Below are 14,043 nucleotides of genomic sequence, written 5' to 3'. Positions count from 1 at the left end.
TTTTTGTCATTTTTGTCATTTTTGTCATTTTTGTCATTTTTGTCATTTTTGTCATTTTTGTCATTTTGTCATTTTTGTCATTTTTGTCATTTTTGTCATTTTTGTCATTTTTATCATTTTTGTCATTTTTGTAATTTTTTCATTTTTGTCATTTTTGTCATTTTTGTCATTTTTGTCATTTTTGTCATTTTTGTCATTTTTGTCATTTTTGTCATTTTTGTCATTTTTGTCATTTTTGTCATTTTTGTCATTTTTGTCATTTTTGTCATTTTTGTCATTTTTGTCATTTTTGTCATTTTTGTCATTTTTGTCATTTTTGTCATTTTTGTCATTTTTGTCATTTTTGTCATTTTTGTCATTTTTGTCATTTTTGTCATTTTTGTCATTTTTGTCATTTTTGTCATTTTTGTCATTTTTGTCATTTTTGTCATTTTTGTCATTTTTGTCATTTTTGCCATTTTTGTCATTTTTGTAATTTTTGTCATTTTTTTCATTTTTGTCATTTTTGTCATTTTTGTCATTTTTGTCGTTTTTGTGATTTTCGTCATTTTTGTCATTTTTGTCGTTTTTGTCATTTTGTCTTTTTTCTCATTGTTGTAATTCTGGTGATTTTTGTCACTTTTGTCATTTTCGTCATTTTCGTCCTTTTTGTCATTTTTGTCATTTTTGTCATTTTTGTCATTTTTGTTATTTTTGTCATTTTTGTCATTTTTGTCATTTTTGTCATTTTTGTCATTTTTGTCATTTTTGTCATTTTTGTCATTTTTGTCATTTTTGTCATTTTTGTCATTTTTGTCATTTTTGTCATTTTTGTCATTTTTGTCATTTTTGTCATTTTTGTCATTTTTGTCATTTTTGTCATTTTTGTCATTTTTGTCATTTTTGTCATTTTTGTCATTTTTGTCATTTTTGTCATTTTTGTCATTTTTGTCATTTTTGTCATTTTTGTCATTTTTGTCATTTTTGTCATTTTTGTCATTTTTGTCATTATTGTCATTTTTGTCATTTTTGCCATTTTTGTTATTTTGTAATTTTTGTCATTTTTGTCATTTTTGTCATTTTTGTCGTTTTTGTGATTTTCGTCATTTTTGTCATTTTTGTCGTTTTTGTCATTTTGTCTTTTTTCTCATTGTTGTAATTCCGGTGATTTTTGTCACTTTTGTCATTTTCGTCATTTTCGTCATTATTGTCATTTTTGTCATTTTTGTCATTTTTGTCATTTTTGTCATTTTTGTCATTTTTGTCATTTTTGTCATTTTTGTCATTTTTGTCATTTTTGTCATTTTTGTCATTTTTGTCATTTTTGTCAGTTTTGTCAGTTTTGTCATTTTTGTCATTTTTGTCATTTTTGTCATTTTTGTCATTTTTGTCATTTTTGTCATTTTTGTCATTTTTGTCATTTTTTGTCATTTTTTGTCATTTTTGTCATTTTTGTCATTTTTGTAATTTTTGTAATTTTTGACATTTTTGTCATTTTTGTCATTTTTGTCATTTTTGTCATTTTTGTCATTTTTGTCATTTTTGTCATTTTTGTCATTTTTGTCATTTTTGTCATTTTTGTCATTTTTGTCATTTTTGTCATTTTTGTCATTTTTGTCATTTTTGTCATTTTTGTCATTTTTGTCATTTTTGTCATTTTTGTCATTTTTGTCATTTTTGTCATTTTTGTCATTTTTGTCATTTTTGTAATTTTTGTAATTTTTGTAATTTTTGTCATTTTTGTCATTTTTGTCATTTTTGTCATTTTTGTCATTTTTGTCATTTTTGTCATTTTTGTCATTTTTGTCATTTTTGTCATTTTTGTCATTTTTGTCATTTTTGTCATTTTTGTCATTTTTGTCATTTTTGCCATTTTTGTCATTTTTGTCATTTTTGTCATTTTTGTCATTTTTGTCATTTTTGTCATTTTTGTCATTTTTGTCATTTTTGTCATTTTTTGTCATTTTTGTCATTTTTGTCATTTTTGTCATTTTTTTCATTTTTGTCATTTTTGTCTTTTTTGTCATTTTTGTCATTTTTGTAATTTATGTCATTCTTGTTATTTTTGTCATATTATTTTAGTTATTTTGGTAATTTTTGTCATTTTTCGAAATTTTTTTCGTTTATTTTATTTCATTTACGTTTGTCATTTTTGTCATTTCCGTCGTTTTTGTTATGTTTGTAATTTTTGTCGTTGGTTATTTTTTGTCAAAATTGTCAAAATTGTCAAAATTACTAGATTGTTAAAAATGGCAAAATTGTAAAAATTGTCATAATTGTCGAATTGTCAAAATTGTCAGAATTGTCAAAACTGTCAAAATTACCAAAATTCTCAAAATTGTCAAATTGCCAAAATTGTCAAAATTATCAAAATTGTTAAAATCGTCGAAATTGTCAAAAATATCAAAATTGTTAAAACTATCAAAACAGTTTCAAAATTGTCTAAATTGTTTAAATTGTCAAAATTCTTTGAATTGTCAAATTTGTCAAAATTTTCAAAACTGTCAAAATTGTCAAAGCAGTCAAAATTGTCTAAATTTTCAAAATTGTCAGTATTTTCAAACCTGTCAAAATTGTTAAAATTTTCAAAATTATCAAAATTGGCAAAATCATCGAAATTGTCTAAATCGTCAAAACTTTCAAAACTGTTAAAATTGTCAAAATTTTCAAATCTTTCAAAATTGTTAAAATTGTCAAAATTGTTAAAATTGTCAAAATTGTCAAAATTTTTGTTAATTTTGTCATTAGCGTCATTTTTATCATTTTTTTTAATTCTTGCAATTTTTGTCATTTTGTGATTAATATTGTCATTTTTTTTACATTTTTATCATTTTTGCTGTAATTTAGTTTACTATATTCTACTCTTCTCAACCCTACTTTTCTCAACTCTATTTTGCTTTGTTTTTGTATGCTAAAAAAATGACCAAGGTTACTTAAAAAATTTCTACCAAGTCGAAAATTTGAACTAACATGTAATAAAAAAAATAAATCCTGGATGAATCTTTGTCAATTAAGGCTGTTGGTTATAATTCAAAATTTAAGTGTCCAGATTTTATCACGAACATGCTTCAATTTGTTTTATTTTCGTTTATATTTGTTTTGCGGTTATATACTATGTTCGTACTAATTTGTGTGTTGAAACCACAAACTGCGGCAGATGTACAAAAACCACAACAACCACTATTGTTGATAGTTCTGTATAACAACTGAATAAGTGACGTATTAAACACAATCACTGTTTGGTTGTCGTACGTATGCCATGTTTACGAATAACGATGCAAACTGTACATTGTTGAACAAATAACTATCAATCATTATTGAAAGTAAGTTGAGTTCCGTCAGTATCACTAAGCGGTGTAATCAGTAGTATTGTTAAGAACGGCAACACTGGATAAGTAAGGCGTCGCGGAGAAATGCAGTTCAGTGGCGAGTCATCTGACAGCTAATCCGACTAGGCGTATTTCTCCGTCTCTTTTCTCCACGTCATTCGGAACGGACCTGTCGTCGAGCATTACGAGTGCGAAATTGCAGTAATTTCAATTTAAATACTAAGTTTCTTGTGACACAATTGCGAAGATCTTAAAACTAATAGTACGGTTTGTTAGTACGGCGAAGTTCTGTTGAAACGGACAAGCTCAGGTACAAATTTACTACTAAGACAAAACACAATTCCTAGCTAACCTAACCTAACTTAGTTGCAGGACAATAACTACGAACCGTCCAGTTTTAGATCAATCATCCACTATTTAAAATACTAAATTGTTTGCTACATAACAACGGAATTAGTTATACTAGGTATGAGTTGGTTTAAAACTTAATACTAAATTATTATAAAACCTAATTACATGTAGTTACAGCAAACAAACACACACAACAAACACACAACATAGAAGTTGTTCGGGCGTGAAAAGTTAATTTGCGCACTGAATTTGTAAGTTCCTATCAATTTATTAACATTAAATTTATAACAGTTCTAAAAGCCAAATATATTTACAGCTTGAAGCTGTCTTACTGCTGTCAAGACCGAGCGTTTTTCATTTCACTTTCGCCCGCAACAATCTTCAAGAAATTCATCATCAAAGATGGACAAAACACCTCTCCGAAAAGACGGCTTCGACTGTTCTGCCTGTAACCAGCCCAATTCGATTTGCGACTTGGTCCAGTGCGATCTGTGCCCAAGGTGGTGGCATCAATCGTGTGTAGGTGTTACCCCATCGGTGGAACGCAGACCCTGGATCTGTAAGTATTGCTCAAATGCTGGGAGCAGTCAATCATCCAGTACCACCACCAGTTCCCGGTCTCGCAGGCGGACGCTCCAATTGCAGCAGCTGGAAGAAAAGCGCGAACTGGACCGCAAAGCGAGAGAACTGAAAGCCAAACTGGATGAGATCGAAGCGGAGCAGCTCTACGTGGTGGAAAAGTACAAGGTTCTTCAGGCGGGAGGGTCTTCCGACGAAGAAGACGATGCCGGGTCTATTCTACACACACCGGACGTCAATCGAGTTAAAGATTGGGTCGTCACGCAAGAGAAAGGAGGAAATCAGCAGCAGCCACCAACGAGCAGCTCGATTCCCCCTGCTCCACAAAGCGCTCCTCATTTTACTACTCCTCGTAGGAATCTAGGAGCTTCTCCCAAGCGGCGCAGCTACGTTCAACCACCCAAACCCGGGCCATCAGGTTTAGGATGGCAAAATGGATCCAATCCAACAAATTGGGAAAACAACTGGAAATCGCTTTCGGTTGTCGGAGTTCATCAATGGGAATCTTTGCTGCTGCAGAAAAACGTCGTTCGGATGCAAGATCCGAAATTTCGACCGATAGATCATAATTCGGTTTCCGAATCGCCGGTTATTGATCGTACGGTCCAGGATTCTCATTCGTCGTTCCAAGTACGATCGGGACAAACACAGGGCGTTCATAATGCTTTACCATCCGCCCCGATTCCGATGCGACGCACAATGATTCCAGTGCAAACCGTCCCGAATCCAGTGCAGTCTGAGACGGTTCAGCCTACAGTGGAAAACATCGAGCAGGCGAAACAGTATGGACATTCCAGGGTGCCGCGTGAGCTCAAGGCAGTGGTTCCCAATCCAAGCTCCCGAATGCCGAGCCGATCATCGATTCCCGAGCCCAATCCGAATTGTTTCAACAATCAACGGGGTCCTGATCCAGCAACCTTCCATCAACCGATGTCGGGTTCAGTGATGCCCAATCCTACAACCGAGTCTCAACAATCGAAAAACCATCCGGAGGTTTCACAACAACGACTGGTAAAACATCCTCCCTCTCACCAAGCTCAAGGTAAGACCGAACCATTACCCTCTTGCTTCGAACAATATATGCCACCAAATATTGCCCATCCGTCAATATATTCCCACAATGCTCCAATCAACATTGCCCCTGATAATTATGATCATGCAACTAATTATGCCCAAATTCCCACAAATTATGCTTCTCACAATTCTGGCCATAATAGAGACAGCAATATAGACCACCTCGCCCCCCTTATCACACAACTTGGCTTGGGTCCAAACGAACTTCCGGATTGCACCCACTTTCTTAACACCTATCAACCAACATCCTCTCAACTACTAGCTCGACAAGTGTTTCCTCGAGACCTTCCAACTTTCGATGGCAATCCCAATGATTGGCCGTTGTTTATCAGCAGTTTCACAAATTCTACCTTAGCTTGCGGCTATAGCCCAGTTGAGAACCTCGGTAGACTGCAACGTTGTTTAAAGGGTTCTGCCCTGGAATCTGTTCGCAGTCGACTTCACATTCCAGAATCGGTTCCTTTCATTATGGAAACACTCCGCTTTCTTTATGGGCGTCCAGAACTTCTCATCAATGCCCTACTGGACAAAGTGCGTTCCGTTCCCGCACCGAGAGCGGAGAAGCTTGCATCGTTTATCGATTTTGGGATTGCGGTTCAAAGCCTTTGCGGTTATTTGGAAGCCGCCAATCATCAAGCTCACCTGTCAAATCCGTCATTGTTGAATGAGTTGGTCAACCGTCTCCCTTCCGAATATCAATACAAGTGGGTGGAATATATTGAAAGTGAAGATCCAGTGGACCTGAAAACATTCGCACGGTTTGTATCCAGAATAGCGAAGACAGCGAGTTGTGTGGCCGTGTACCAGGGAGCAGTTCCGAGAGAGGATAAACCGAAGCCCAAACGTGGTTCGCTAAACGTGCACCTAGAGGCCGCTGAGGAGAATCAAACGCCGGTAGAAAAACTCTGCCCAGCCTGTTTTCAAAACCAGCATCCGCTCAAAGAGTGTAGTAAGTTTAAAGCGTTTAACGTCGACGAGCGGTGGGAATATGTGGAGCAACAAGAAGTCTGTCGCAACTGTTTGAACTATCATGGAAGGCGATCCTGTCGCATCAGCGGTAGGTGTGGGGTCAACGGTTGTACGTTCCGCCATCATCCGCTTCTACACTCTGGACGTACAAAAATCCCTTCAAATCCGCGGCAATCCGGTTCAGGCACAGAAGATACAAACAGAGCAACGACGAAGAACCCCGCTAGCTCCGCAGCACCGCCTACAACACCATCTGTTCCGGCCATACAAGCAAGTGGCAGTAGTTATATCCATCGTAGTCCGGAGCTGACTTTCTTGTTCAGGATTCTTCCGATCACCGTTTACGGGAACGAAAAGGCTGTGGATACTTTCGCTTTCGTCGACGAAGGGTCATCGATTACGCTAGTCGAAGACTCGTTGGTAAAAGAGCTCGGAGTAGAAGGTATTCCACAAGTTCTGTGCCTTCAATGGACAGGGGATATGACGCGCACCGAACACGATTCTAAGCTGGTCGAGTTAAAGGTTTCTGGTCCGAGCAAAAATAAAATACGCCTGAGTGATGCGCGTACGGTGAGCAACCTTGGCCTCGCCACCCAATCACTGGATTACGTCAGTTTGGTACGAGATTATCCACACTTAAAAGGACTTCCGATTGATAGCTACACCGATGCAATGCCCAGGATCCTGATTGGTGTCAACAACCTACATATGACCGTTCCGCTTCGGGTCAAGCAAGGTCGTGCGCACGAGCCTATGGCAGCGAAAACAAAGTTGGGTTGGTGTATCTATGGAGGCATGTCATCGGAGCACACACCGGTGCAGGTGAACTATCACGCGTGTAGCTGCTCGCAGGATGATTCTCTTCACAAGGTTGTGCGACAATATTTTGAGCTCGAAGATATGGGGATTCATGCCACTACCAAACTCGAATCGGATGCAGATACAAGAGCGCGTCAAATTTTGGAGGAATCGACACACAGGCAAGGAGAACGTTTCGAGACAGGTCTGCTGTGGAAATACGATCAGTTTGAATTCCCTGACAGCTATCCGATGGCCTTCAAACGATATGAATGCCTGGAGAAGAAGATGATTCGAAATCCGGAGTTACGGCAGAACCTTACGAAGCAGATGGAGAGCTACCAAGCCAAGGGCTACGCACACCGAATTACCGAGGCCGAATTAAGGAATTCGGACCCTAGACGAGTCTGGTACCTACCGCTAGGTGTAGTGGTAAACCCGAAGAAACCCGGGAAAGTGCGAATGATCTGGGATGCATCAGCGACAGTAGACGGTATTTCACTCAACACCATGCTGCTCAAAGGACCTGACGAGCTAGCTCCTCTTCCCTGGGTCCTTTTCCGCTTCCGCCAGTTCCCGGTGGCCGTTTCCGGGGACATCGCGGAAATGTTTCACCAAATCCGTATCAACAAACGCGATAAACAAGCGCAGAGATTTCTTTGGAAGCCGGAAGGAAGCAGTCAACCTGAAATCTACGTGATGGATGTCGCTACGTTCGGTTCAGCGTGTTCACCAGCGTCAGCGCAATACGTGAAAAACAGGAACGCCCAAGAATTCAAAAACACTAGTTCACGCGCGGTTGAAGGAATAATCAAAGGCCATTACGTTGACGACTATGCCGATAGTTTCATCACCATAGACGAGGCTGTGGAAGTAGCCACAGACATCAAATCGATACACGCTGCAGGCGGTTTCAATATCAGAGATTGGAGGTCAAACCGCATAGCCGTTTTGGATGCTCTTGGTGAGAAAGATACCTCTGAACCCAAGCCTCTCAAACTAGAGACGAATTTAACTACCGAAAGGGTGCTCGGAATGCACTGGCTGCCACACGAAGACGTTTTAGGTTATTCTACAACCCTAGCACCGGAACTGCAAGAATTAGTGTCGTCGAAACGTAAACCAACGAAGCGTGAAGCACTGCGCTGCCTTATGTCGTTCTTCGATCCATTGGGATTGCTCGCAGCGTTCGTTCTACATGGGAAGATTCTACTCCAAGACGTTTGGCGCGCTGGAACTCAGTGGGATGAAGCCGTGGGAGACCAAGAATACGAGAAATGGTTGCGCTGGATTGAAGGATTTCCACTCATTGATGATCTGCAGATCCCTCGATGCTACTTCAACAACGTCGACTACGACGATGTACAACTTCACATCTTTGTGGATGCCAGCGAAGATGCTTGCGCTGCCGTTGGATACTTCCGTGTTCCAAATAATGCCGGGGGATACGCTTGTGCACTAGTTGCAGCGAAAACAAAAGTCGCTCCTTTGAAGCATTGGTCCATTCCACGCCTGGAGCTTCAAGCAGCTGTAATGGGTACCCGTTTGAGGAAATTCGTCGAAGAGGGGCACACTCTTTCCATAAAGCGATGCGTTCTGTGGTCAGACTCCAGTACTGTGTTGGCCTGGATACGCTCCGATCATCGGAGATATACACAATTCGTGGCATGCAGAGTAGGCGAAATCCTAACCAACTCCAGCATCTCGGAGTGGCGATGGATTCCATCGAAGCAAAACGTCGCCGACCTCGCCACCAAGTGGGGACAAGGCCCACCACTGACATCTCAAAACGCCTGGTTCTGTGGTCCAGCTTTCCTCAAAGAAGACGAGTACGAATGGCCGCAACCAAGGAAGCCGAACGACACCGAGGAGGAGTTGAAGACGGCACGCCAAATTTCCTGTCCCCACTCCGCCGTTGTAGCTCCAATTGTAGTCGTCGACGCCAGTAGGTTTAGCAAATGGGAGCGAATACTGCGAACTGTCGGATACGTGCATCGCTACATAAATCGCCGAGTCAAGTTAATCCCCGCTGAAGCAGAAGGAATCCATCTCAACCAAAACGAATTGGTAGCAGCTGAAAACTCGTTGTTCTGGATGGCACAACAACAATCGTATCCTGCTGAAACATCCCTACTTCAACGAAGTCGACCAGAGAATTCAAGCCGGCAGCATCGTCTTCCAAGACACAGTCAACTTCACCATATAAACTCCTTCTTAGATGAAAATTCCGTTCTCAGAGTAGATAGCCGAGTTGGAGCAGCCAGAAACGTCGCAATGACAGTCCGATATCCAGTTATTCTTCCTCCGTCTCACAGAATCACGGAACTGATCATCGACTTCTATCATCGAAAATTTCTACATGCCAATTTCGAAACTGTGGTTAACGAACTTCGCCAATCCTTCCACATATCGAAAATAAGAACTACAGTTAAGAAAATTATTCGTCATTGCCAGAACTGTAAGGTATACAAATGCAAACCCCAGGTACCAATGATGGGCCCACTGCCCGAGGCTCGTTTAGCCTCATTCGTACGACCATTCAGCTACGTTGGCCTAGATTTGTTTGGTCCGATCTTGGTAAAGAGAGGAAGGAGCTCGGTGAAACGATGGGTGGCTCTATTTACCTGCTTAACGATCAGAGCCGTCCACGTCGAAGTAGTTCACAGCCTCACAACAGAATCCTGCATTATGAGCATCCGGCGCTTTGTTGTTCGCCGAGGCGCACCACTGGAAATCCATTCGGACAACGGAACCAATTTCCGTGGGGCTGACAACATCCTTCAACAACAAATAGGCCAGTTTCAGGAAGATTTGGCAGCAACCTTTACTAACACTCACACCAAGTGGATTTTCATACCTCCAGGAACGCCGCACATGGGTGGAAGCTGGGAGCGTATGGTACGCTCAGTTAAAACGGCCATGGAAAAAAGCTTGTGCGTAGGACGGAAGCTCGACGACGAAGCCCTGAATACGTTCGTGGTGGAAGCTGAAGGTGTTGTCAACTCGCGTCCTTTGACGTACCTACCACTGGATAGCGAGGAAGCTGAATCACTGACACCGAACCATTTCTTGCTTGGCAGCTCCAACGGCGTAAAACAACCGAGCAAGCAATTTGTGGATGAAGCTGTTGCTCTGAAGAACACCTGGAACCAAATAGAATCACAGTTGGACATGTTCTGGCGTCGTTGGGTCCGGGAGTATTTACCCACCTTGGCTCGTCGTACAAAGTGGTTCAACGAAGTCCAAGAGATTGGTGTGGGGAATCTAGTTGTGATCGTGAACGAATCTAAAAGAAATGGGTGGGTGCGAGGTCGGGTTCTGGAAGTCTTCCCCGGGACAGACGGGAGAGTTCGGCATGCAATAGTGCAAACAAACAAAGGGTTATCAAGGCAATCGGTCAGTAAATTAGTGGTGTTGAATGTTGAGCAAACTGGTGACTCTGAGCCAGATGCTGGCAATGGTCAGCGTCACGAGGGGGAGGATGTTAAGAACGGCAACACTGGATAAGTAAGGCGTCGCGGAGAAATGCAGTTCAGTGGCGAGTCATCTGACAGCTAATCCGACTAGGCGTATTTCTCCGTCTCTTTTCTCCACGTCATTCGGAACGGACCTGTCGTCGAGCATTACGAGTGCGAAATTGCAGTAATTTCAATTTAAATACTAAGTTTCTTGTGACACAATTGCGAAGATCTTAAAACTAATAGTACGGTTTGTTAGTACGGCGAAGTTCTGTTGAAACGGACAAGCTCAGGTACAAATTTACTACTAAGACAAAACACAATTCCTAGCTAACCTAACCTAACTTAGTTGCAGGACAATAACTACGAACCGTCCAGTTTTAGATCAATCATCCACTATTTAAAATACTAAATTGTTTGCTACATAACAACGGAATTAGTTATACTAGGTATGAGTTGGTTTAAAACTTAATACTAAATTATTATAAAACCTAATTACATGTAGTTACAGCAAACAAACACACACAACAAACACACAACATAGAAGTTGTTCGGGCGTGAAAAGTTAATTTGCGCACTGAATTTGTAAGTTCCTATCAATTTATTAACATTAAATTTATAACAGTTCTAAAAGCCAAATATATTTACAGCTTGAAGCTGTCTTACTGCTGTCAAGACCGAGCGTTTTTCATTTCACTTTCGCCCGCAACAAGTATATAAGTGTTAATGAAAGGAGGATGTTGCTCGTTGCTTTGTAAGTTTAGATTTTTATATTTTTTATGTGGATAATTACTTTTGAACCAATCCTTCAGGTTGTCCTTCGCATTTGTGACGATTACTCCTGCCAGTGGGCTGCAGTTGAAATGTACCGAAAATCTCACCTTCAAGAAAAACGAAACCTCCGATCCATTTTGCTTGATCCGAGACTACCCGGAATCGGATGAAAATCTCGTGTCAAGTGAAGTGAATGCTACTACTACTGTTTCGGTGCGTTTACCGTTCTATCCTCGGATATGTTTCTACGATGTGATGATCAAACACCTTTCCGGGGAAATTTTGTTAACCGATACCTGCTTGACGGATTTGATCGTTTACTACTCCACGGTACCCAAAATGGATTTGGTTCCGATCATTCAGACGTGTGCCGTCCATGCGAGCACTCTGCAGCAAATTGTTATCGATCCCGGAAACCAGCAATACAACCTAAGGGTGCTGAACGTAACCTCCAATGAGATGAAACAACTGCCGGATCATTTACATCTGTTGAAGCTACTTGAATCAATCGATTTCAACGATAATCAAATTGAGGTTTTGAATTTCGACAGTTTTAAGGGACTGGGTCTGTTGAAGAGTATCTACCTGGAAAAGAACAAGATCTGCGAATGGTATTTGAACTCAATCAGTCTTCCTAGTTTAGTCAAGTTGAACGTTGCCAACAACGCCATACAGTGGATACCGAACAATGTTTCGTTATTAGCTTCTCTTGAGGAGCTCAACCTTCGCAAAAACAAGCTTCAGTTCGTTGAAATGAGCATCTTCAACAGATTGATCCACCTCAAACAGTTGGATCTAAGTGAAAATCAACTGCTCATAGGATCGATAGCACCCGTAGTGTTACCAAGCCTAGAAATGCTAGCACTGAAGAACTGTGCTCTTCCAGAGCTGGACATGTACCGATGGAAGTTACCCAAGCTAAGACTCCTCTACCTTCAAGCGAATCGGCTCCAATACATCAATCACTTCCCAGAAGATTCTTTCGGCGAACGGGGAAAACTTGAGCTTCACGGAACCGAGAATCGATGGAGTTGCACCTGGTTGCAACAACGCAAGAACCGGGTCATGTTTGTAGGACGGCAAGACTATCAGCACTGTAGCAAGTACGTTCACAAGGTTTGCTGCTTCGAAGGAGACTACAATTTGGAGTACCGAGCAGATCAACGCGTTCAAGCGGTGAAGAATCAAAACCGGCAAATCTTCCGGGAGTTGGGCGAACAACGGGAAATGATCCGACAAATGGGATCGAAGGTGGAACGGCTCGAGGCTGCCATGGCCGGCGTCGAAAAGAAGATAGACGAAACTGTCGAGTTGGTGAAGAGTTTTGTGAAACAACTTGAGAATATATAAAATAATTTTTTGAAAATTGAACGTTCTAATCAAAGTAGAGGAAAGTACCCTTAAAATATTCGTGAACTCTTAAATATGATCGTGTGTGTATGCTGCGTACAGAACCTCCGTTTCGATGGCTTCCATAGAATTCGATTCGATCCACTTCAACGTTATTACACCCAAGTTGAGACGCCCTTCTTTTTAGCCAAAGGCGAGAGCCGAAATATTTTCAAAATTAGCCTTTGAAATTTTGCAGAAAATTTATTTACCCGAGCCAATACATTTTCAAAACATTCTCTCAGCCACACCGCCCTTATTATAGGAACCAGAACTAAATCATAACATTCTTCCAACTAATGAGACTAGATCATTTACTAGAGACGGAAGAAATGCAAAAACTTTCCTCCAACCACTGTCTTATTTAACGAAGCCGGAGTAGAAAAAATAAACAAAAGCCTTTCAAATATGTCCTCTTACAAAGGTTGCCGAAAAAAATTCTGTGTTTTTTACAAAAAAAAATTATCGAATTCTGTAATTTGAACCTAAAATTCTGTAACGGTTTTCTGTGACGCTTTTTTTTATGAAGTTCATTGGGAAATCACGAGAAACATCAACAAATCAGAAACTACTTACAGTTTTAAGAGAAAAAAATCATTTTGTAGATTTAGATTCAAAAATAAAAGGTCGTAAATTACATAAAAATTTATAATTTTGCAAATCTGTACAAAATTTAAAAAATCTGTGATTTCTGTGAAAATTTTGTGATATTTGAATGACACTTCTTTTTTGGAAATTTTACGGCGATTCGACATTTTTAATGTTGCGAAATATCGAAATTCATTGAAATGTTATAAATTTGACTGTCGCGACACCTTTTAAACTAAAGGAAGTTAAGACCATAGGATTTAGATCGATTAGATGAAAAAAATTAGAGTCGCGAGTTCACTAGTAGAAGCTACTAGTGTTAGTATCGATAGAAATTAATTTAGCTCCGATTTCAACTTGCGGTCAAGTGAAAGGGTTTGCCTATCGGGTGACAAAAATTAGTGTCGCGAGTTCGCTAGTACAAGCTTCTAGTGTAAGTACCTGTAGAAATTAGTTTGGCTCCGATTTCAACTTGCGACCAGGCAAGTGAAATCATTTGACTTGTAGATGACGAAAATTAGTGTCGCGAGTTCATTAGTACAAGCTTATAGTGTTAGTACCGATTGGAATAAGTTTAGACGATTTCAATTTGCGACCGGTCAGTGAAAGGGTTTGACTTTTAGGTGACAAAAATAAGTGACACGAGTTCTCTAGTACAAGCTACTAGTGTTAGTACCGGTCGTAATTAGTTTAGCTCTGAATTCAACTTGCGATTTTTCTAGTGAAATGATTGACTTGTAAATGACGAAAATGAA

General features: G+C 40.0%; 2 protein-coding genes across 2 annotated transcripts; both read left to right on the top strand.

The window, feature by feature from the left end:
- The first annotated feature begins 4,061 nt into the window (after window positions 1-4,061).
- LOC129741135 (uncharacterized) lies at window positions 4,062-10,483 on the top strand. Its single transcript, XM_055732839.1, has 2 exons — window positions 4,062-10,378; window positions 10,420-10,483. The coding sequence occupies exons 1-2, from the start codon at window positions 4,062-4,064 to the stop codon at window positions 10,481-10,483; spliced, it is 6,381 nt and encodes a 2,126-aa protein (XP_055588814.1).
- A 771-nt stretch (window positions 10,484-11,254) lies between these two features.
- LOC129747466 (uncharacterized) lies at window positions 11,255-12,677 on the top strand. Its single transcript, XM_055741708.1, has 2 exons — window positions 11,255-11,291; window positions 11,350-12,677. Exons 1-2 carry the CDS (start codon window positions 11,275-11,277, stop codon window positions 12,659-12,661), a joined length of 1,329 nt encoding a protein of 442 aa, XP_055597683.1. The 5' UTR covers window positions 11,255-11,274; the 3' UTR covers window positions 12,662-12,677.
- The last annotated feature ends 1,366 nt before the right edge of the window (window positions 12,678-14,043 follow it).

The sequence above is a fragment of the Uranotaenia lowii genome, chromosome 2 (assembly GCF_029784155.1).
Source record: "Uranotaenia lowii strain MFRU-FL chromosome 2, ASM2978415v1, whole genome shotgun sequence".
Classification (NCBI taxonomy): domain Eukaryota; kingdom Metazoa; phylum Arthropoda; class Insecta; order Diptera; family Culicidae; genus Uranotaenia; species Uranotaenia lowii.
This window is presented reverse-complemented; position numbering and strand designations above follow the sequence as displayed.